General features: G+C 39.0%; 1 protein-coding gene across 3 annotated transcripts in view; it reads right to left on the reverse strand.

The window, feature by feature from the left end:
• Window positions 1-24,648, reverse strand: part of LOC139934368 (uncharacterized) — a 66,642-nt gene extending 41,994 nt beyond the window's left edge. For 2 of the 3 annotated variants that reach the window (XM_071928565.1, XM_071928563.1), the window contains exons 1-13: window positions 24,488-24,648; window positions 20,407-20,546; window positions 19,697-19,780; window positions 10,316-10,380; window positions 9,175-9,276; window positions 8,372-8,509; window positions 7,524-7,628; window positions 6,763-7,017; window positions 5,794-5,935; window positions 4,927-5,140; window positions 4,599-4,779; window positions 1,377-1,670; window positions 417-783 (exon numbers count right to left, since the gene is read on the reverse strand). In XM_071928565.1, coding sequence (XP_071784666.1) covers window positions 417-783; window positions 1,377-1,670; window positions 4,599-4,779; window positions 4,927-5,140; window positions 5,794-5,935; window positions 6,763-7,017; window positions 7,524-7,628; window positions 8,372-8,509; window positions 9,175-9,276; window positions 10,316-10,380; window positions 19,697-19,780; window positions 20,407-20,465 — 2,006 coding nt within the window. In that variant the 5' untranslated portion in view covers window positions 20,466-20,546; window positions 24,488-24,648. Of the gene's footprint in view, window positions 1-416; window positions 784-1,376; window positions 1,671-4,598; window positions 4,780-4,926; window positions 5,141-5,793; window positions 5,936-6,762; window positions 7,018-7,523; window positions 7,629-8,371; window positions 8,510-9,174; window positions 9,277-10,315; window positions 10,381-13,197; window positions 13,282-16,632; window positions 16,713-17,334; window positions 17,459-19,696; window positions 19,781-20,406; window positions 20,547-24,487 lie in introns of those variants that run through there. The other variant, XM_071928564.1, reaches the window with a different exon arrangement.
• Window positions 24,649-25,781: the final 1,133 nt, after the last annotated feature.

Here is a 25,781-nt window from a genome sequence, read left to right on the forward strand (position 1 = left end):
AATAGATCATGCCTCCATATCGATAAGACGCCAAAGAAAATATAATAATATCAAAGTCTTTTACAGCTCACGTATCTACCTAACAAGGTACTCAAGGCGCTGAGTATATACAAACTTTCAGAAAGATATATGTTATTGCAGTGATGAATTCTGAGACCAAATTATTTAGCACCTTCTAAGGGTTTACAAGGTGCTACGGCGCATACAGCAGCCACACCCAGGAACACCGGGCGCACCCCTTCATTAACACAGTAAGCCATGTTGAGGAATGGTGGACTTCACTGTTATAACTGTGCACTGCTTGGTTTGGGTAAATCTGTCTGTATATGTATAGTGCAGGTTAATGGAGTGTTTCAGGAAAGGTAAAAGATCCAACTATTTATTATTTCAAAATTACCAAGTGTAGTACATCTTACCTCAAATCGTGCAAGTCGACTGAATTATGAACTGCTATATTCACATCATCTCCCCGAACCAGCCAGAAATCTTCAATGATTGGTGGTGAAGAATCAGCATGCACTAATACAGTGTCCCTCACGAAGTGACCGGCAATATCTCGAGCCTCTACCCAAAAGCGAATGGAATCGCCGTCTATCAAGTTCAGGTCATAAGTTGCTTGTGTGTTCGATGCTTCATTACTCCAGTGATCCGCATTGTCGTCAGACGCATTGACTATTGACCTGCCACCCCGGTGGTCAATGTCGCTAAAGACACGGAACTGTGTAATACCGAGAGCATTCGGGATGGCTGCACGGCCTCTCTTTCCAAAATACTGGTCATAATCTGCTCAGAGAAAAAACATGCAAGAGGAAGCGAAGATGTTTATTATATCTAAGCCAAGTATATTTGTACATCTGCTAAAATAAATCAATGTTCAAAATAATTTGTTTTTTTGCTCAACATTGAGGTATTTGCTAACTCTTCCGTCATGACCTAAACTGCAATTAGTATATGTTAATACATTGTTGTTACCCTTCCTCGGGATTAAGGGTATGTTCCTTTTTTGGAATAATATAAGAAATTTATGACCAAAATGAAATGAGATGAAATGTGAAAAAAGCCAAGATCCAGATAAGCTCAGTTGGTAACCTCGCCATTGTTTCACTTCCACTTGCCACATACACAAACAATGAAGCATGTTACAAGCCGTGTGCATTCCTCGTAGGCTATACAAATATTTATGAAAGTTTTGGGGTTTGTTAATCATTATAATCGAGTGCATATGCAATTTGCGAAAATCCAGCAAATACACTTTAAGACAAAATGAAACAAGATCAAACATTAATCTAAGCTTCCAGTCCCACAATGTGGCAGACACTCTAAAGATGAAAGTGTAATATCAAGTTGGTATGTTTTTCTTTACAAGTAGTACTCACCAACATCAATACTACCACTGACCCAGTCACCAATTGGTTTCAACAACCCCTGGTTATAGTGATGTAAGTTAATGAAACGGCTCGCCCAGTCCAGAGGCACCGAGGTAGTTCCCCCAGTCGTGTCTAGTGAGGTAATCCACTCAAAGTTGGTTTCTGTGGTCGCAGACAGAACACGCAGAGGGTGTGTGCCCTGTATGGTGACGTCATTCTGGTCATCATCAAGGAAGACGAAACGTCGTGCTAGGCGAGTGTTGCCACCGTTGTCAACCGCGGTCAACACGATGGAGTACACACCTTTAGTTTTAACACAGACAAAAACGAAAATCTTGTCATTTTGTCATGTTAATTTTGAGTAAATTGCAATTTCCACAAAACTTTAACTGTTTACCCGGGTTCATTCTTCCTGCGAATGCGCTGCAAATTTGGACACCACAAATTTGCAACACATAATTTGCAAAAGTGGAATGATGCTGAACTCCTGCGAAATATTCGCTGCGAGGGCAGCCATGTGGCGTCAAAATTCGCTTTGCATTCGCATTCATAAAAAGTATGATCCGGGCTTTACTCAAAACAGTAAGAGTCGTGCGGAATATACCTTTGCTGTATCATAAGCTTGGGCGATATCGATTTATTTTATTCACGATATATCGCCGACAATATATCGCGATATTCGATATAATCGCGATTAATGAAATTTGACATCATCAGTCTTAAAACTCCAAGTGAAAGTTGTAGAAGAGACAGTCCTAGCATAAGAGAGGTGTTCTAAAGACCTATTCTTCTGGTTTTACTCCAAACCTATGGGGTGCAAGATGTCTCAGCTAGCAAATACATCGCGATATTTAATGGATATATCGATATATTGCGATTATCGCGATATATCGCGATATATCGCGATATATCGCGATATATCAATATTTCGATTAAAACCAAAAAAGTTTCTCGGGAGTGACACAAGAAATGGATTCTCAAAATAAGATGTTTTTCGTAACTCTTAAAGGCAGTGGACACTATTGGTAATTGTCAAAATCCAGTCTTCTCACTTGGTGTATCTCAACATGAACATAAAATAACAAACCTGTGAAAATTTTAGCTTGATTGGTCGTCGGAGTTGCGAGATAACTATGAAAGAAAAAAAGACCCTTGTCACCCGAAGTTGTGTACTTTCAGATGCTTGATTTCGAGACCTCAAGTTCTAAACTTGAGGTCTCGAAATCAAATTCGTGGAAAATTACTTCTTTCTCGAAAACTATATCACTTCAGAGGGAGCCACTTCTCACAAGGTTTTACACTATCAACCTCTCCCTATTACTAGTTACCAATTAAGGTACTATGCTAATAATTATTTTGAGTAATTACCAATAGTGTCCACTGCCTTTAAGATAAAAAGACAATCTCCCCAAACTCAAAGAAACTCATAAAAATCACAATCCATTAATCGTTCACTTTTACTAATGCAACCTGAACTTTTGAAAAATAGTTTTGAAAAACAGTTTTGAAAAACCTTTGAAAAACAGTTGTATTTCTTGACAGGTTATCAATAGAGTCAAGCATTCTCCTGAAAACGATAAGAGCACACTGATCAACACGTCAAGGATAATTCCTTTTATCACCATAAAGGATAAAAGGCCTTATACTCAGCGCAACCTTCATTGTACTTGGCATGTTCCCAGCTTTACACACAGGGCATATATATATATATATATTGCAAGCATAAGTTGCTGTTTCCCCTGTGCTGCATAGTGCAGAGTTTCAAACTAGCTGTGTTTCTGGGTCATGCTGTATTACATTTAGGTAGCAAATCGATGTATAACATTGTTTTTGTTTCAACCAATCAAAGCGCCAGAAGTTTTGTTTTGGCGGGCTTGTTAATTTTATCTCTCACTTCGTCACAGTCATTCGTTTGGAATAGATGTTTTTAATTTTCCCACCACCATCCCACTTACTCCACCACGGTTATTTGGCACTATTTTATGGTGGCTGTTTTGCTGCAATGGCATAATTGGAGGGTTCAGACAGCCATTTTCCCCGTTTTGGGCATTTATTGAACAACCTTTAATAATTATATACACCAATGGAATTTGTTAATTGGTTTTGGTATTGTTGCCATAGCGTTCGAAAGTTTCATGAGGCTATGATTCCGACTGAGGTTTCATCGGTGGAAGCGCAACTGTATCATTTGACTCTGTGTAATTAAACAGTGTATATTGTCAACTTAATAATTTCTACAAAACACAGTAAAATTTATCTGGTGTAGGCCTTCACAAATTATATTGCGTTTGTGGCTGCTATATGCAGCTATTGTTGGGGTCAAATTGAACCCGTGTTCGGGTGCAAGTGCATCCTGGTTTTTGGGTCTGTTAAACCCAGGTTTGGGTGCAAGTGCATCCTGATTTAGGGGTCAGGTGTACCCCGCTTGTTTTCCTGTGTCCGGTTTGCCCAATTCGGTATCCGGCACAATTATGTTTATTCTTCATTTTCAATTGTACGTTTTCTTTTTGTGTGGGCGCCTTGATCATTTTTCTGATAAGTGCGCATTTTAAATCCATATTAAATTCAGTGGTCTTCATGGCCGTATTCCAACAATTGTGTCTTGTTTATTTTATTGGAGTCTGAGTATAACAACTATTTATTCATAAATACCCCAGACAGTTTCTCTACTCCTATCAGTGGAGAGTGCGTCACGTGGGGGTGTTTGATAATGCCCAGCTGGAGCTGTTTAAAACCGGCTGGCTTCTGCATCTCACGCGCACAGGATTATCACGCGGAACGCAATTCATAGCTATCGGTAACAGCGCGTAATCTATTTCTAAGCGCACACGCGTACACACAACCCACGCCATAAAACAGATTCTTCACAAAGTTTTGAAAAAATTATTTCAAACCTCAAATTATCAAGTGTCAAAGTGTCCAAAATTGTATTTTTAAAACATTTTTTTTAACAAAAGGGCATTTATGAATGGGAATAAAGATTAGTGACTCGTTCTTAAACATCCGTTTAAAACCTTGCAGGGTCGTGACCACGTGATAAAGGCCCTCGCCTACAACAACACTGCCGGTTTTAAACGGCCGTTTAAGAACTCGTCGCTACCCGTCAAACAACCACTAAAGTTTGTAAGGAGATTTATAACATGGAGTCTCACCACACGTCTCTTGAAAAATTCAGGCTATTAACAGAACCTGAAAGCTTTAGTCGAAACCCAAAGTCTGTTTTAAACTTACCGATTTGAGGTAGGGTGATTTCCTGTCCTGATTCAGTGGTATTGGAAAAGACAGGTGGACTGTCAAAGATTTCCGTCATGTGGTTACCATGGCTTCCTGACAGTTGTATCACTTGTAGGTTGAACTCCTTGATACCAGAAAGATTGTCGACCCAGCCTTCCCAAGTTACCGTAAACATTGCCTTTTAAAGTAACAAAAAAATGACAAAACTATGATACATATATCGATGGGTATCAACTATTCCAACAAGTTGTAGCTTGGCATGGAAACTTGGACTTTCATTGCAAGTATGACAAAAATGAAAAACCAAACACAGACAAAACCTTACCTGTGAAGTGACGTCATCACCAGCATGCAACATAGTAGTTCGGCATCCGCTCACGACATCCACACAATGGTAGGGGTCATCGAAGTCAAAGGTGAAAGTTGAGTACCCTGACGTCGTACTGCCCGTGTAGTACCGCGTCATAATACTGTCCGAGTTATCCCTATCATACAGTCTCATGTGTCCTCCACTGACTGTCGTTACGTCATACCTTAGTCTGCAAATAAGTTTGAAAGACAAAAATCATCAAATTTATGGAGGCCCCAAAAAAAAAAGTTATAATACTACCAAATTGGTATTTCATTCAAAAATGTTTTTGCCACGGGTAGTGCAGCTATATTAAGTCCAGTTTGTTTTGGATTTTTATTTTGAGCGGCACTACTTCTAGAATACTATCTGTCCTTTTCGAAAAGGATATCTTTACTTCATGTAATATAGTGCATGATCTTCAACAAGATATCTTTCGATTGTGCCTAGTGCGGTCCCAGGAATGAAAAACTTGAGTTATCCAAGAATATCTAAGCTTCTCTTTCCAATATGCAGCAGTTCAGTTGTGGAACAGTCTTCCAGAGGTTGTCAAACAGGCTGAGACATCAGAACAATTCAAAACCCGGTTAAAAACATATCTGTTTACTTTGTACAATAATTGTTGATTTCCTTTTACAGCATAGGGACTTCACGGTGATAATGCTTTATAAGAAAGGTATTGTTTTTTGTTGTTGTTGTTGTTGTTGTTGCTGCTGCTGCCGCCGCCGCCGCCGCCGCCGCCGCCGCCGCCGTTGTTGTTGTTGTTGTTGTTGTTGTTGTTGTTGTTGTTGTTGTTGTTGTTGTTATTATTGTTATTATTCACAGTTTTGACTTATAACTTACATATCTCCAGTAGCCGGCGTCCATGAACTATAGTTGATGGTGAAACTATGATCACATGTAGATAAGGCAGTCACAGGATTGTCACGAGACCCAGTTGAGCAGGATGATGTTGTCCCGATTGCATAAATACTAGTTGTAGCTCCTAGAACCAAGTCATATAAGTTAAGTATATTATAAAGGGGTACAACACACCGATTAGAGTCAGCAAATATGTAAATTTTTTCTTATTCTTCTCGCATGGAAAACTATCAGCAGCCGATTTTACGAAACTTTACGCAACAGCTTAAAGCCCGGTTCATACTTCCTGTGAATGCGAAGCGGATGCGAATTAAGCGAATGCGAAGCGGATGCGAAGCGAATGCGAAGCGGATGCGAAGCGAATGCAAAGCGAATGCGAAGCGAATGCGAAGCGAATGCATTCGCAGGAAGTATGAACCGGGCTTAGTCCACTTGCGCAACGTTTATGGCTGCAGGCAAGACTTCCTTATTATGTTGAAGTTTGTATACACTTTACGTGTTCTTATCAGTAACGATTTCAAATATTCTAATTGTGTCATACAATGAGTTATGAAAACACACATTTTCTGCGTTATTTGTGTTACTAAGGCAGTGCAAGTATTTAACAATGTTTTCTGTTGTTCAAACTTTGCACATAACTATTCTGTAAATACTGTGCATGTAACGAAATGTTGAAGACAACATTTTCCTCAAAGGGGGGGAATGATGTGACGGTCATAGAAATGGTACCAAGAGAAGCGCCCTCTTTTGAAAAGCATTTCAATTTTCAAGCCTCCGCCACCCCGATTCTGAAAATTCAGTGAAGACTTGACAACACCTTTGTCTTCGTCTCTCTTACAGAAATAAAAGGGTCACTACTAAATTGCACCGACCGTAAAGAAAACAAACTGTCATAGCCTCTATCTAAACGATAGGGTCACAATTAAATTAAAAGATGGGTAGCAAACTCACGATTTACGACTGCAGAAGCAGTTGCTGACACAACACCTAGTCTTATTCTGTCGATGTAGGGATGACCACTGCCTAGAGCTGGGAGATGGGTGGGTTGGTAGGAGCTCTTCGTTAGGATCTGAATTTCAGTGAAGTCTCTGATGTTCGTATAGACGGTATCCGTACTGCCCTGGACTGTCGGTGATTCTAAGGTAGTGGTGCCCTTCCTTAGGGTTGCAAGATGCTCTGACAACACAGGTGCTTGACTTGTGCCCACTGTTGTTTAAGTAATTACACAAAAATTAAAGGTATATTATAAACATTTAGACAAATACAACAAATAAAGAGCAGATTAAAATGCTTTTTGGTGAACATTCACAACTATGGGTACACTCTTACAAGACACCGAGTGACAACTATACAGATTGAGTGGCCCTGGCGGCCTTACACTTTCGTATACTACAGTATCTGTGTAGAGCACAGAGGAAGAGTCCTATATAGGGCTAACAGATTAAGTAAATCTTTGCAGATCTTGTACTCGACAATCTCAAGAACATTTTATTCACCATTGACGCAGCGATTAATTATAAAATTGAAAAAAAATCAAAGGTGGGAAAACTGCTTCATCGGTGGTTGTGTTCATAAAATGGACACACACAAAATGTGAAGACCTACCCATGATTGTGGTTTTACACTTCTGTTCTGTAAGAACATCAGTCTGTATTGTTAGATTCGTAGCTAACGCTTACAAAACGTTAAACACGATATCAATATTCACTCACTTGTTCTACAGTCAGTTCCAGAAAACCCAGCGGTACAAGTACACGCTCCATTTAAGCAGGACCCTGGGTAGCAGGCGTTGCTGTCTGTCCTCCATGAACATTGCTCTGTGAGGAAATAGTTTTGAAAACAAGATTTTAAGTGTAAGTAATTCAGTTAATATTCCTGAATCCTGACAACAAATCTCTGATGGGTTTACGGTCCACACTTTGACAACTTGCGCGTCAGAACTAACTCAGACCCCTGTGTACATTTCTTAGACCCGTTGGGTATACACATATGACAGAAACCTGCATTAAATATAAAAGTGAACATTTTACATGTAGTTAGTATTGCCAATAGCACTCGATTGAGCAGCTCCATGCAATAGATGGATTGCAGTACACGTCATCGACCGCCATCTTTGATAACAAGGGAAATGTGCACGCGAGTACACACTGCGCTTGCACTTTTCCCTTGTTAATACATTAAAGATGGCGGTCATTGGCACACTGCAATCCATCTATAAGATCCCAAAGATCGTACGAGTGACCCATACGTGAATACGATCTGACATTTCATTTTCAGTTCATCTGGTCTAAAAAAAAACACATTCACCTCTAACTAGGCCCTTTGTGTAATGACTTCAATTCAAAACACTCTACCCATTAAACCGTAAGTAGTAAGTAAGTAGTAAAAAGTAGGATGTTATGGTGGAAGTTTTTACGGATAACTTTCCGTATGACGCCACCACTTTTTCACTCATTTATACTAAAAGGGATATCTCATTAAGGTAAATTAGATACTATATTATTTCATATCGAATGAAAAAGTGGTGGCGCCATACGAAAACTTTTCCGTTGTTACTCACTGTTGCATTGTGTCTGGTCGTCTGACTTCTTGTAGGCGTAACCAAAACTTGCGCCATATTCACCGTCGCAGTTGTCGCATTTCTGATTATACATATTACTGCAGAACCCTGCCAGACAGTTGTCAATCTGTGTACACACTTCACAAATGAAATTTATGATTAAAACACTCATGAATTACATTATTCCACGAAGAATTCCACGAAACAGTTTACTTCTACCTCCATGGTTACAGTACAGTGGCATCTTTTATTCCTCAAAATAGTTATCACTGCAGTCTGTAGCCAAAGGTTGGACTCCTCCGTTAGGAACTCAAATTTATTTTTGGACATAGTGTCATCCATGCACGTTACTCATCCAGGAAATTGTGATCTCAAATCAGGCAAAAATATGAACAAATTGTAGTCCAAATTGGGTTTGACAGAAGCTTTATTATACCCAGGACGTCAGTGCACGTGCATTGGCTATGAGACGACCATGCAGCAGGAAGGCAGGCTATGGATACCATAGCGAATACAGTGCGCCACCAAGAGGTCATACAGTGCCATTATTATGGGGAAATCTCGATGTCCCCTGTATTTACCCTCAAGGATAAAGACAGGCACTTGCTTTTTCAGAACAGATGATTTCATTGGATAAACTTGCAGTGACGTATAAGCTATTTATATCTGTGTTTTGAATGGTCCGAGGTGACGTTTGGCATCCCTCGAAGTGACGTCCAATGACAAGCTGCATTGACGACGTCCTAAAATCGTAATTCTTCCAAGGGAGTTAATGCAAAAGTAAAACACCATTTTGTACTTACAATTACAGCGCGGTGAGTAGTAGCCGCGATTACAATAACTGCAATAATCAGGATTGGTGCAAGTACCTCCGTTCTGACAAGTGGTAGATCCAAAACATATTGCTAAAAATAAAGAAGGGGGATGGATACCACTGGTTAAGCCCGTATTAAATAGTTTAACCTTAAAGGTAAATTGTCAGTAGGCCTATCCAATTCCATTTCCCCCCGTCTTACTAACTAAAAGGTAGTGACCAAACAATGTTTTTTTTTTTTCAATTAGCATAGCGTTGATGCAAAGGGAAGAGTTTAAAAAAAGATACACGACAACTTTTGCTGACTGAAGTTTATACTGATGAGATTGAGAACAAGAAACTTGACTTTGTTTCCAATTCCAAACAGAAGTGTGAACAGTATTAAACCATGTGAAAACGTACATGAAAGACAGCGGGGGGGGAGGGGGATATACAACCAATCTTGAAAGTAGAGTGGTCCATTAAAAAAGCATAGCTTGTCGAGAGTGAGCTACAATGTATCGGGACCCTCAAACGATAGGAAGGACCCAAGCTACAACAAACATAGCTATACATAAGAATAAACATTAAATTGCACTTCTAAATGACGACAGTTCAATCAATGACTTCGGTTTAACATTAATTAATTAATTTACTCAATTGTTCTTCTAACTGACAAACCTTTTTGATCAATTTGTTGTTCTGTACTCAGGTACATTTTAAATTAGTTTCAATTGTTTTCGTTGTTGTACTTACATGTTTTTTTGCCATCTCTTTTTATTATCTATATTTTTTAAACCCTGTCGTATTGTGTTCACCCATAAGACCTTTATGATGATACCTCCATCTTGGCCACGTTCCTCGCACCCAATAACAATAATGAATGCTAATAATCATTTTGCAATTAGCAACCAGACTATTTTGTTCTTCCAGCCTCGGTTTGGTAACATTGATATCAATGGGAGAGATTCAAGATGGCTGCACCATGATATTGGTCTATTTTCTCTAAGTTATCAATGTAATTTTTACAACTTTTATTGTATCAACATTAATTTGAGCTGTTTTTATCTAATTTGATTTTTAATAAATAAACCATTTCATTCAATCAATGAATAAACGAAGAAAGAACTGAACATTTCAGTTTAACTTACGGGTGGGACAGTTGGCACCAACATCCCCCTGCCATCCAACACAACACTTATAGCAGGTAATATCTCTGCAAATTAAGCAAAAAGTATGAAAAAAGGGTCAATTCTGCAATTCAGTGCATAAGACATCACACTATAAACGGTAAGAATTATAATGTACAGTGCAGGTTAAACTAATTCCCCCGATTTGCAGATTATTCATCCCGTAAAAAGATGGACCAACAATTGAATTTAAGGCATACAACGCCTTCGATTAAACCTACAAAATTATAAAATATTATATATGTAATTATAAAAATACATTTTTATATTAAAAAACGCACAAAATTACCTGAAATAATTATACAGATAACAGCAGTTTTCAATATTGCAGTTTTATAAGCTGAAATAAACTGTACAAGCTTTAAGAAATGCAGATTTAAAATCGGCCATAACATGAAGTTAATCATACGGAATCTTTAATACAGTTGTTGTATTTATAAATAAACGTTATTTAAAGTTACCTGGAAATAGAATTTTTTTTTTTTCAAACATAAGAGTATATGCTTACGAACAATAAAACATTTTTTTTAGTAATTGTTTGTCACGATTTATATGTTTAAAAAATATATAAAGTTGTTTGGGGGCTGACTCCGCCTACCCCTTTTGTGACGTCAATCGAGGCAGACTTTGCCTGCAATGCGTGTAGTAAACACACGTGCAAAGTACATGTACGTCCAAGTCGTGAGTTGGTACATTTCAAAAAGTGTTTTTCTGCATTCAGCAGCAATACACCTGGTCGGCATTGCTGGGGAAAAAAACAAAACAAAAACGTACAAACTCACGACTTGGTCCGTACATGTACTTTGCAATTGTGTTTACTCTACGCATTACAGGCAAAGTCTGCCTCAATTGACGTCACGAACAGCGCCCTCTCGGGTCGGGGTCTACTCTTAAATTTGTAAACAACATAAGAACTGATTGTTTAAAACCTTAGTTAACTGTTTGTTCACATTCCACTCATTAAAACACATATACATTTGTGTATTAGTGACAAAAGCTTTATTTTGAAAAAATACCACTTCCAGGTGACTTTAAAGTACTTTCAAAATCACTTAGGGAATCCAAGCTACATACATAATGCTTTCTTTTTAAAATCTTTTTATTTTATTTATTATGGTTATAATTGTAGAGCTTATGGCACTCAACGTTTTTCGGCACAGACAATCAGTTTGGCAGCAGAAGATAACTTGTATCGCGGCTTTAGACGGATGCAAGCCTTAATAATACAGATATGAGGTATTTAAAGATCAAAAATACATTTTATTCGACTTTTGTCCAGTTATGCTATAAAGCCCTGGCATGTAACTTCCTCATTCAGTCTGTAATAAATCAATTAAGTTGAAACGTTCTGGTTATTCAGTGAACAGTACTATAGAGTGATGTTTATTAAAAGCAAAGAATACCAGCCGTTTGGTTTTTTTGGAACCGTTCGAATGTTTTAGTCTTTTAAAGCCATTGGACACTTTCTGAACAGAACAAAGTTCACAGATTTACAAATAACTTACAGGGTTTACAGAAGGTAATGGTGAAAGACTTCCCTTGTAATATTATTCCATGAAATGCTTTACTTTTTGAGAAAACATTAAAACAATATCAATTCTCGATATCGAGAATAACAGATTTATTTAAAACACATGTCATGACACGGCGAAACGTGCGGAAACAAGGGTGGGTTTTCCCGTTATTTTCTCCCGACTCCGATGACCGATTGAGCCCAATTTCTCACAGGTTTGTTAGGTTATATATATAAGTTATGATACACGAAGTGTGGGCCTTCGGACAACACTGTTTGCCGATGTCAAAATTTCCTTTTCAAAAGGACGTTTTTGAGATATCGTCGAAAATCCGGAGCGAGCTCAGGAATAATCCCTAACTGAAATACACCATCTGAGAAGCTTTACTGACAGTAACTCTTCTCAGATTCAAGTTTATCATAACGACTTATATCTGTTTACATCACCACATTACTTCGAAGAAAAATGTTTCTCAAAATGCTTTACACTTTCGAAAGATGCTGTAGGCTTCTAATCAATGTTTTGTTGCCATAATTGTAAAAGTGATGATCAAACACGATTCGAAAATTCATCTGCATCCGCCATTTTTGTTCATATTGAACTATTTTATCTAACTTATTTCATTTCCATGTCATAAAAAAAATTGTCAATTGATAATCCAGTAGATTGATTGATTGGGATAATGTGAGGCTTTACGGCAATGCATGACAAGTTTATTGTACCTATACAATGTTGATTGTTTCCCATTTTCAGTATTAAAGACCCAAATAATTGTGGCGTCAACAGCTTAAGGCACTGGACTCGTTTGGTAATTGTCAAAGACCTGTATTCTCACTTGGTGTATCCCAACATATGCATAAAATAACCAACCTGTGAAAATTTGGACTCAACTGGTCATCGAATTCGGAAGAGAATAATGAAAGAAAAACACCCTTGTTGCATTACTTTGTGCGCTTTCAGATGCACAACAAAATGCCTCAACTGGAGTCTCTTATTATTTAAGTGATAAATAATATTCTCAAGAACTACGTTACTTCAGAGGGAGCCGTTTCTCTCAATTATGTATACTATCAACAGCTCTCCATTGCTCATTACCAAGTAAGTTTTAATGCATACAATTAATTTTAGTAATAGTACTATCGTGTCCGAGGCCTTTAAAACAAAAAGATAAACACCTACCGCCATTATGAACCTACATTGAAAAGCGCCATAAGCACACATCGAGTATAGGCCTACGTAAGACATCGGGGAAATTGGCTGAGCAACTGGACAAACACAATGCTTGTTATAAAACTGTTGACTCCAGATGTGGACTACTTTTCCACAAACCTGTATCTGGTACAGCGGCTACCTCCCCAAAATCCACAAGAGGTTGTGTAGCGTTGAGAGCACCCGTACGAGCAAACACTGCCACTGTAAACAAGGAAAACAAAACATCGTTCACCAAAAATAACGAATAAGACTTCTTTTCGAAATTTAAAATAAACTTGACATTTTATTCAAGAAGAATCATTGTACTTGGGTTGTATAACGTCTGGATATAAGCCTCAAAGTTGTTCTTCTACTGCTGGGACTAGAGAAGCACTAAGTATACGATGCTTACGGATGTGTAGTAAAAACCAAAACAATAATAACTATATTAAATATCTACCCAAATTACAATGGTATTGTGGTTTAAGGCCTTTTCACACGAGGAAAATAAGCAGGGGGTCCTTGGTCTTAAGGACACAACGTTGTTTAATCCACATCGTGTGAAAGGTACCTCTGCTTAAATAGGCACGGGTCCCTGGTCTTTTTAAGACCGAGGTCCAGACCTCCGTCTTAAAAACACAACGTTGCGAAAACTATACCACGATCGTCCGTGTGTGCTGTGTGAATGAATATTGCTTGGGTAACGAAGAACCCTGGTGTGGCTGGAGCTACCACGCATGCGCGCAAGAAGAAACACATGGAGCAAGAAAAATCAAGATGTTCGATCCCGTTATACGACAACGTTAATCCTTTGAGCATGTTTATGAGAACGTGTGTGCACGACTCCTTCAAGAGAGGAAGTTTTCAATGTTTAGCATGAAATCGTTGAGATATCACAACTACACGTTCATTTTTCGTCCAAAAACAATTTTTTTTTTTAGGGGCCGTCGATTCACGACAGTGCAGGAAAATGTTTGGTACATACATGTACGTTGGCGATGCGGATATCAGTGAAATGGACAATAAACAATGTTGACCTTTAGCACCACAAAAGACGAATGTTCTGAGACACGCGACGTTGGTTTCTGCGCCGTGTGAAAGGTCCTGTTTGAGTTTGACCAACGTCCTTGGTCAAGACAACTGGCACCGGAGACCAAGGACCCTAGTTTGTCGTGTGAAAAGGGCTTTAGGCGTATGACAGTGTCCTATTACAGTGTAGTGCACTTTGTAGGTTACGCGGCGTTAAAAGACAGCAAAAACAGCAACGAAGATGTTGTTGTAAAAGCACATACAGTTTTTAAATTGTTACTCATATTCTAAACATGAAAATACCAGGAGACGGAAAATTTAATTACGGTGATTTTGACACCTCGTTTGTTACAATCGGTCGAGTGTTGTTGTTATAAGTGCTTACAAGTGAAAAGTGCCCATTCCCATTGTTGCAGTAACTCCTATAGACAAGAACAGCTTTTAAAAATTCCCGCCATTTTAGCTTTACGCTGAATCAGAAGAGAGATCAATGATGTCAATAGGAGTTACTGCAACAAAGGAAATGGGCACTTTTCACCTGTAAGCACATACCGCGACATCAATACTCGACCGATTTAAACAATCGCCGCAATAAAACTTTCCGTCTCCTTGTATTTCCACTTTTCGAATACGATTAACAATGTTAACATTATATGTGCTTTTCCAACAGCTGCGTTACTTTTTTGCTGTCTTTATGTGTACATGCAAAGACTGTAAACCGAGGACCACCCTTAGTTCTTGAATTGTTTGAACTGTGTTTTTAGCGACATCCCCTTTGGTTTTGTAAGCGAAAGCTAACACAGACTGTCACCGGTATGTCATTTACCCGGATCTCTTTTGTTAAAGTCATGCGGATTGAATGCGATAGGCGAGTTGACTCCTGCAGTGGTGCGTGTTAAAGCATGAGCCACTTGTGACGTTAATAGTGGATTGGGACGAATAGGCATACACATTGTCTTAGGCTCTGCAATGTCATGCCTAAGATAGTGGTCAACAATTTTCTGCTTCAAAGGGTTTTGATACCTTTGTATATATGAAGTTTTTGGCCATGACATGGATCTCTACTCATTGTGAATAAAGATATATGTTACATAATTTACCTGTAGAAGTTTCAGCTTCATTAGTCTTTTTGAGAAAAGGTTTTTGAGAAAAAAGTGAAATTTACAGAACATTGTTTTCAGGAGAGTCGCGTACATACATTGTACATGCTCAATTAATATTTCGTCTCTGAGAGGAAAATTATTTGTGTGAGACTGTTTAACTTATTTCTCTAAATATACAGCACCTCATCACGTAATATTTTAAGAAAAGCTTTCTACATTAACTTTCTTCAAACCGTGTGAGTTAAATGATAATCTGGACGATGTGTTTTGTGTCTTACAAAAAGTATACCCAAACCTTATTTAAAGCAGGAGACACTTATGACATTAGTTGAAGAGGACGAAAAGGCAAACACATTGTCCTAATAGGCTCTGTCATGCCAAAAATAGAGCGTAACAACATTTTCCGCTTAAAAAGGGGTTGTTTAATTCGGTTTTTGGAACCGTTCGATTGTTTCGTTTCAAATGAAACCTGTGAAAATTTCATTTCAAAAGATGGTCTCGTTTCACCGAAACTTTAGCCTTTAGTCAAGGCGCACGCGACACCCCCAGATGTCAAGCACGACCGTTATTGTCACGCACGAAAAAGACCAGCGCGAGCGGCGGAGCCGCGAAGCGCCCTTAGCAACTCGTTTTGAGACCTTTTATTTTTCTTTACTTTTTGCCACAGATTTTGGTGGGAGAAATGTAATGCATAATGAATGAGCGTGGTGAGTTTTTGGCCAATAAGAAGACGCAATGCCACAGATCACACGCCGCTTGCATGCCCAATAACCCACACACAGATAATGGTGTTCTAAAAAGTCACGTGCTGAGGGCAACACACAGAAGGCGCATATATGAATAACTAATTAGATAAACGAGTTGCGTAAGGCGCTTCGCGGCTTCGCCGCTCGCGCTGGTCTGTTTTCGTACGTGATATCTGGGGGTGCCACCGCCTCGTGCGCCTTGGTTACCGAAACTTCGGATGCGAAAATGTCCGCGAAAGAATAATACGTATAGGAATACAATCTGAGGTACCATGTCAAAAAAATTGCACATGTTTGTACATGTTAGGCCTAGCCGCAAACATAACTTGCTGTGCTCCTTTTTTGCCAAAGTGGCTCTTTATGGATCCAGTTCTATTGTCCATATAGGCTAGTTGAAAAGCTTGTGCATATGTGGTTACTACAAACTAAAGTATCTCGATCGTTTTTCGCTTCTGGTTTCTATTGATCTACTTTAATAAACTTTTACCCGTTTAAGTGTTTCTTACGCCTGATCTTTAATAATCCCCCCCGAATCATATCCCAAAATATTCAGGATCTTTTCAGCAAGTGTGTGTGCTTGGGGATGTGTTGCTTTCGCACGAGTTGTTTTGTTGTAAATCTTTTTAGTAAAAACTGTAATAATTTGCCGCTGTACATGTTAGCAAATATATTTGGAGAATAAGTTCTGTACTCACTGAACACCAGCGACTTCAAGCGCCAAGAAAATAATCAAAAACTTGATTACGACCATGATGAACCTTGTCCAAAATCACACCTGTTAATAATAATACAAGAAAATTCCCTTATGGTTAAAATGTTTCCACTATTCTTGAAGCATGTTATCCAAAATATTTCTTTCAAACTAATCTAACCCGGTAATTTCATTCCATGTAAAGCTAAATCCAAAATGAAAATGGGCTTTATTTATATACTCGTTACAATCTAACTTGAATAAACGGAATCAACAAAATGTTCAAAATGTAAGGGGTGTTTAATTTTTGTATATGTATTTTTTGTAATGACCATACGCTAACTCGAACTGCCTATTGCTACAATCAAACTTGAATAAACGGAAACATCAAAATGTTCAAACTGTAAAGGGTGTTTAATTTGTGTACAAATGTATATGTGTTTATAAAATGACCATACGCTAACTCAAACTGTCTATTGTAATGAATTCCTTGTGCATGTATAATTTTTGCATCGTTTCCTAAACCCTTGACTGCAACGTGATACTTACTTCTTCAAAACCTACACAATTATTAAATAAATAAACGAATGTAATAACAACCTCTTTTTGTGTGGTTTCCACCGTACCGTATATAGCAACCCCGTTTCGTTCTGCATTTCCAAAAAAGTTTTTGCAATATGAGCTAAACAAAATTAAAATGTCTTACCTATTAACGTAGTTGGGGAATATTTCTTCTTCTGGCTTGCTAAATCCACACACTGTCCACCATTTTACAGCCTTTTATATTTCAATAATCCACCCGGTTGTTGGATGATCAGAAGCGTACACCCTGCCTGACCAATATTCATTAGTCAAGTAAGTGACTATAATGACAAATAATCTCGCCGTCAACGCAGAGCTGTAACGTACACCTTTTATATACACGCACGACATTTGACCATGCCTGCTATTCCCAACAAATGCCTCAACAGATTGAACTTTGTTCACGCACGCGTGATAGCAACTTCCCATTTTAGTTTACGGATTGTGTTCGGTCTACGTGTAGTTTGGGTAGTCGTATGGGTAGCGAACCTTACCGTGACACGGCAAGCCAACTAATCACATAGTCAGCTCTTGCAAAAATATGCACCCACAAAAAAATAATGACATTTCAATTACTATCAATTTATTGGTATTTCACATCCACGTACAGAAGATTGATCGTAACTCCAAATCGATCGTGTTTGTTTATTAGTTAAGTGTCAGTCAAGTAACAATACAAAATCACTATGGAAATAGCTTATGGTGAATGTATTGCTTTGTGAAATCGGCCCCAGGGCTCAGACAAACAAAACCTTAACTCCACCAACATACGCCTCTCTTAATATTTACGCATGACGTCATAATTCTACCCCAAACGGCCAAGTCCTGTATCACTTGAAGTGGCTGCGCCCATCACCTCGTTTCGGGTTAGCATTGTGACGTACCTCATGCATAAATATTATGAGAGGCGTATAGACCGCCTATTCTCATAAATCACTTACATTTAATGCTAACAAAGTCCTGTAATCTTAACTTTAATCACAGTAACTATAAATTAAATATAACTATAATTTCAATATGAACTCACGCATGTTCGATGTGAAATTATTGCACAAATTAAGTTCATTTTTTGTGTACAACTTTCAACATGACATGGTGATATTATTGTTTACATGTATACATCTGATCGTACTGCTAATCGCCATAAACTATGCAAATCGCGCACGTATTCGAACACTTAACCACGTTGAATTACTTAGTTTCTCTTTTAGACCCTTTTTGGGTCTTCAGCCGCAAGTTACACAGTTCATAACTCTATAAGAAAATGAACCTAAAAGAGGAAAGTGGTGGCTTTTGCCACTGCTGCCCCCTCCCCCATAAAACAAAGCTCTTCAAGACAATAGACACTATTGGTAACTGTCAAAGACCAGTCTTCTCTCTTGGTGTAACCCAAAATATGCATAAAATAGCAAACTTGTGAAAATTTGAGCTTAATCAGTCATCGAAGTTGCGAGATAATAATGAAAGGAAAAACACCCTTGTCACACAAAGTTGTGTGCGTTTAGATGGTTGATTTCGAGGCCTCAAATTCTAAACCTGAGGTCTCGAAATCAAATTCGTGGAAAATTGCTTCTTTCTCGAAAACTATGGCACTTCAGAGGGAGCCGTTTCTCACAATGTTTTAAACCATCAACCTCTCCCCATTACTCGTCACCAAGAAAGGTTTTATGCTAATAATTATTTTGAGTAATTACCAATGGTGTCCACTGCCTTTAAAGATGCACGCCCTCGATTGGTTGAATAAGCGTGGGCGTATTCTGCGTGGAGCATTTCAACCAATAAAATGCGGTTTTTTTGCGTCGTGATCGTATCGTTTTTGTTACCGCTGCAGTGTGCCTCGGCTCTTGCAATAAATAGTCTCGCAAGCCAGTTGCTCATCAAAAGATCAATGAAGACCTATGATTGGCTGGGAGTTGTGTGTGGACCTCAGTAACGTTGGTAGTCTTGGCACAAGGCTGATGAGGAGTGCGCGCTGTAGCAAATTACAACTGAGCGTGGTATCCGCTTTCTATCACGGACGTTTTGGGCCAAGACTACAATGTTGGTGGCCAAGTGCATGGGAGCTTTTGAAAATGTGTGTAGTTTGTACGCTGATCCGACTTGGTGGCTAGTGCTACGGCTATGCCTGGATTTTCCGCGTCATCATACGTTGCATTAGATATCATGTTATCAACACCCTTAGCAACAGTAGCCGAAGCCGCAATTCTAGCCGCTCAGTCGAATGTAGGCTTGACTCAAGTCCCAATCCCGTGCCATCCCAAGGAAACTACTGTTTTGTAATGCCCTGTTCTCGGGACCACATTATGACGGCGAGCGCGCACTGTATTGTATGCCACGGGTTGTTTTATAGTAAGTTGGGGTGTGATATGCTTATGGGGACCTCTCACACGAGAATGGGATTTGAATCAAGTCTAACTCGAACGTGACTTAGATAAAAGGTTAAAATGTTCAGACCAAAATGTCCCTGACCCAACATGCAAACAAACCTGTAACGAGTACAACTTGACCATCCAGCGAAGCCACAATCAGTCGTATAGCTTTGTTGACAGGTATAACCACAGATAGTACACCTACACGAAATTGTTACAAAATGAAATGTTTAAAATGTACGGAAGCGTTGTGCTGCCATATGAAGTTTTAAAAAATGGGATAATCTATCGTGTGCGTATAGAAGTTATCGTGTACGTACACGATGAGTGAGAAAAAGAAAACAAATTCATGTGGCGGATATACACTTCCGCAAAAATGCAAACAATGGGTTGGAAATATGATTTACCTAAATAACATTAAAACTGGTTTTCAAGCATTGCAAGAAGCAGGTCGAACTTGGTCAAGTTTTTAGCTCTATAATAAAGAATTAAGAAAATAACGCTGTACATACGTTTATATAAAACAATATAAATAAACAAAATCGGGATCCCGTTTCTCTCCAATCTACAGTCAGATAGTTTTTCCCCTTCTTTTCAGACACATTAATGGGTTGTTCATCGTTGGTAATCCAATGTATTTGCCCATATGTCTATAAAACACGACCCCCCCCCCCCCCCCATATCACATCTTTTCATCCAAACTACCTTCGATGCGACAACCATCTCATAGTTATGTTTATTGATGTATGCCTTTGCTGATGACATTGTTGAATAAACGGAATAACATAACTCCAAATCAATATAAAAAAACAGACTCGGTACTCAACTGTGATAATGGTATCCTTGCCGAGACTAAGACGACGACGAAATACTTGAGAAAATTCATGACTGAAACCTAAACGGATATTTGCAAACGTCGAAAACCGGAGTTTTATACCACAAAACAAAGATGAAGGGACTTCAGAATCTAGAAAGATAAATAACATATACAAAATTCAGACTGGGTGATTCGAGATAGAGATATATAATCCAGACCTAGAGAGTGTTGAATGGGAAAGTGTTTTACTTATTAAGCCGACCTCAGGTCGACCTACGATATCTTGCGCCCGCAACAAACTGTCGCCGGTGTGGCGGCCTCAGAGCTCCGGCGTACTCAGAGCTCCGGGTGACGTCGCCGCGGAATTCGGCACGCAGTAATCACGGTCTCAGATCTCTGGCGTGCCAAGCTCTCCGGGACGACGTAGCATGCTGTCGTTGCGGGGTGAGTCTGCGGTGCTCTGCATGCTATACGATACCTCCCCGTACCTCCCCCGTACCGCCGCAAGTAAATCTTCGAGACCTGTCTTGTTATCGTACGAGTGCTTTTTTCGAGGGGCAACCCTAAACCCTTTTCTGGCTTTCAGAAGATCCTTCTTTGTAATTCCCGCTCCTCAAATACTTGAGGACAATCCATTATAACGGACAACCATTATAAACCAATGTAATGGTTTTTTTATTTATATTTTCTTCTGAATCAGAACAGGAAAACTTCACATCCTCGTATTCATTGAGACCAATGCACTTTTTAATAACTTATTTAATGATGATTTACGAGGCAACTGGATCAGCACTGTAGCCCTGACCACCACTACCCTCTTCTGGTTTTCAGATGACCCTTCCGTGTAGCACCCACTCCTTAAATACGTTATTACGTGATTACTTTTTTCACATCTGTCGCATACTCTCCAACCTCCATGCTCCAACTCGTTCACCACACGATATGGGCGCCGCCATGACAGCTACGAGAGTGTAGAACAAAACAGTCAGTCGACTCGGCACGGCGCTAAAATCGACTACTTTCGCTTGGTGTGCGCAGGCACGGCATGACGTAATACTGCCGTATTTGGTAATCTGGAGCTCTGAGTACGCCGGCGCTCCGAGACCGCCACACCAGCAACGCGCAGACAAGGGGCCGATTTTACAAAGCAATAAAATTCATCGCAAGACAAATTTTCAGTTTCACCATAGTGATTTGTATGGTGACATCACATTTTACTAAGCAACTACGATTGATTTGCAATTACGATCAATCTTAGATCTTTGTGAACTCTGCCCTGCCAGTCACAACGACTGAGAAATCGTGCGCCTGCGATTGGTTCCCGACCAATGGGATCACGTTGTACAAGTTGAAATCGTTTTACTCTTGCGACTGTAATTTTTTTCGAGCGGCGATTGTTTCAGTTTGTCTTAAAATTATCCCAGTTACGCTCAGGTTGTAAACAATTGCCGACTGAAAAGTTCCAGATTGCCTTAGCTCAAGCGCAGTGTGATCCTGAAAAATGAGTCAGTCGCCGGCTGTTTTTTGTTGACGCAAGGTCGACCTGGGGCCGGCTTTAGGTGCGTGGCAGCACATGCGAATTCTTGAGAACAGTACAATTTTGGTCCCCGCTTTAGTTTGGGTAAACTGAGCAATGCGGGTTTTGCATTCGATTATGTTGGACTTCCAGTGGTCACTGCTAATGCTAGGTTCCCAATGTCGAGCGTTTCGTAGCTGATCGTGGAATTATTGTTTTCCTTTTCTGAAATTCCACGTTTGCCCTTTCCATTCTCGCCTCTGATACCATTTGGGGCATCTCTAAAGAGCTATTAAAGACACTGGACGCTATTGGTAATTGTCAAAGACTAGTCTCCTCACTTGCTGTATCTCAACATATGCATACAATAACAGAGCTGTGATAATTTGAGCTCAATTGGTCGTCAAAGTTGCGAGATAATAATGAAAGAAAAAAACACCCTTGTAACACGAAGCTGTGTGCTTTCATCAGATGCTTGATTTCGAGACCTCAAAATCTAATTCTGAAGTCTCGAAATCAAATTCGTGGAAAAATACTTCTTTCTCGAAAACTACGCTACTTCAGAGGGAGCCGTTTCTCACAATGTTTTTTACTATCAACAGCTCCCCGTTACTCGCAAGTAAGGTTTTATGCGAATAATTATTTTGAGTAATTACCAATAGTGTCCACTGCCTGTAACAAAAATACAAGCAAACAGCAAATTGTCAGTAATGATAACTGTGCTCTCTTCAAGTCTACTACATCGCAGAATGAAGCGCATTATACTATCTTTGAAAACCTTGATTGAAAATTAAAGATGCTATGTCAGATTTTTGGCCCCAAACATTAAAAAATAGATTTTTTTTAATGAATGTTATTTCAAAGAGTATCACCCGCTCTTACGAAAAAAAGGTTAGATTTTACTTTAATTTTGAGCACTTTATTTCACTGCTACTAATAATTGGCGGACTTTTTCGAGCAATGGCTCAAATGAAAGCTTGTAACTTTCTCGACCCCCATCAAAATACCTATTGAATTTTAAATCAAAATTTTTGGGTCAAATCCGCCAAAAATCTGACACAGCATCTTTAATCATGATGGCTGTAGAAACATTTTGTACATTCCAAAAGGTTTCTACAATCCACACGGTTGCCACGACTCATCTCAAGGTCTGGACCCAATTTCATAGAGCTGCTAAGCACAAAAATCTGCTTAGCATGAAATATCTTCCGTGATAAAAACAGGACTACCAACCAAAATGTCCACGCGATTCCCAACAACAGCTGAACACCAGTAACAAGCCATGTGCAACAAATGGAAATTTTGTTGGTAGTCCTGCTTTTATCATGGAAGAAATTTTATGCTAAGCAAATTTGTGTGCTTAGAAGCTCTATGAAATTGAGTCCAGATCGGCACGAATCGTGATCGTTGAAAACCTAGCTAGGCCTATACCAAATAATAAAAGATCGCCGAATCATGGAGGTAGCTACCTCCATGGCCGAAGGACAAGCGAAGAAAAGGTAGTATGGCCGGAAAGGCACTCAAGCGTTCAAAGGGCTGAATGATAATCCCTTAACAACTTGTTTATGCAGTGATGGACAATTCGAGTGCTCAATGCGTGCCGTGGTGATACCCGTTTTGCCATTCTGGTAATCTCAAGAATTCTTCAGAGAATGTCATAGGGGATTCTGATATGTACTATTATGGTAGTGTGAAACCCATCGTTAAGGAAAGTTGATGCTATTTACACTGATTTACACCTTTTTTTTCTATCCCATTACACCGATGGGTGTACTGTTAGCACTGTATACTCAGTAAATTCCCGGATTTCTGTGAACAAAATTACATATTACACGGGTAATGCCTGTGATTTGTTTTCTTCACAGAACTTGGGAAGGCATCGGAGTATACAGTGCTTAAAACTCAAATAAAATTCTTTATGCCAAATGCAAATTCAGCAAATACTGTCTGTTAATGTGTGCTGTGTTGTCATCAATTAGCCATTTTTAAGCACATAAAAAGTTATTGGCCCGACATCGTTTTGACCCCAAAACACAGTCTTTCTCAATAGAAGGCTAAAAATACACATAAAAAGACAGGTAAAGACGAACGAGAAGTATAACACACTGGACACAATACAGTAGACCCACAATTATGTATACAAACAAACATGTCAAAAGTAGATGGAAAATTAAGAAATATTGCAAGATCACCGTTGTGCCGGCTTTATACAACTTCATGTTTTTAAATCATTGCTTTTTCTGTAATATAAAACAAAATAATATATATACTTTCTTAATGCTCTGTATAATTGTGCCTCTGGCTGCCAAGTATGAATGTTTTTTAATAAATAAATAATAATACAAAATTGTCATTGTCGCCTCACAGGTCGAGTTGTCTCACCATTGACTATTGCCCTTTTTCAAAATTTCAGCGATTCGGAAAAGTTTCACTCGATATGAAATAATATAGTATCTAATTTACCTCAATGAGATATCCCTTTTGAAAAAATGAGTGAAAAAGTGCCACAAGCAAACCTGCTAAACGTCGACGTATAAATGCTATTTCCATAAGCAAGAACCAATATTATACGTACCATAAAGTCTCTGTCGAAAATCATCTCTGGGCACTCGGGTACTCCGGTCAGCTCTGCTTCTACTTGCATTAGCTCTCGACGAGTTAATGTCACATTTCGCTATCACCGTCAGACCGTCAGCTTTTCACGGGTGACTCTACCGTTTACGTAACACAATGCACATTGCAAGTGATCACGGCAGCATGCCTTTCACCCTGTGTATAGACCTTTCCTTTGGTGACAAACAAACCACCTTGGTTGGCATGGTCGGCCAAATGTTAGTTAAAGCCATTGGACACTTATTGTCGGTAAACAGTATTGTCCAAGGCCCACACTTCGTGTATCACAACTTCTATATAAAATAACAATCCTGTGAAACTTTAGGCTCAATCGGTCATCGGAGTCGGGAGAAAATAACGAAAAAACCCACCCTTGTTTCCGCACGTTTCGCCGTGTCATGACATGTGTTTAAAATAAATCCGTAATTCTCGCTATCGAGAATTGATATTGTTTCAATGTTTTCTCAAAAAGTAAAGCATTTCATGGAATAATATTTCAAGAGAAGTCTTTCACCATTACCTTCTGCAAACCCTGTAAGTTATTTGTAAATCTGTGAACTTTTTTATTTTTTTCTGTACCGAAAGTGTACAATGGCTTTAAACACTTAATCGTATTAATAGATGTTTTAACAAAATTCAACATTTTCTGCAAACTTTCATTTAAAAAAAATACCTCTCATCATTAGTTGTTTTGTTTTTAACAAAATCAACGCAATGTTTTATTAATTTAGTAGCATTGTTACAAACAGTGGCGATCGATTCCTGATTTGCATTTATGGATTTCCATATTTTGCAAACTGGGTTGGTAAAAACTCGAGCTGTGACGTTGCAAAGGAAAGGTCTATTACCGAATTTCCCAGCTCCGCCCATTTCAAGAAACTTGACAAACAACTCAGATATTCTTGAAACTGCGCCAAGTTAATTAATAACTCGTGCATCATCGGGACAAAACAACTGAGCCAGTAGGGAGTGCATTGGATGACAACTCTTTGTTAGACAATTTCAAACAAAGATTATAGAGCGCCAATGGCGCAAGATTCGGAACTCGGGCTGAAATGTGAAATCCCACTGGGCACCATTTTGATGCAACAATAGATAAGTGCAGATCAGCGCAGACAATGACCATTCCTATCAATTTGAAACAAAACATTCACTTGCTGAAATGTTACCCATGCATATTTCACGTTCAACAATGGATAAAGCTTCAGCTTCGGCGCTCTATAATCTTCGGTGCTCTAATGGGTGCATTCGTTTAG

The sequence above is a fragment of the Asterias amurensis genome, chromosome 3 (assembly GCF_032118995.1).
Source record: "Asterias amurensis chromosome 3, ASM3211899v1".
Classification (NCBI taxonomy): Eukaryota; Metazoa; Echinodermata; class Asteroidea; order Forcipulatida; family Asteriidae; genus Asterias; species Asterias amurensis.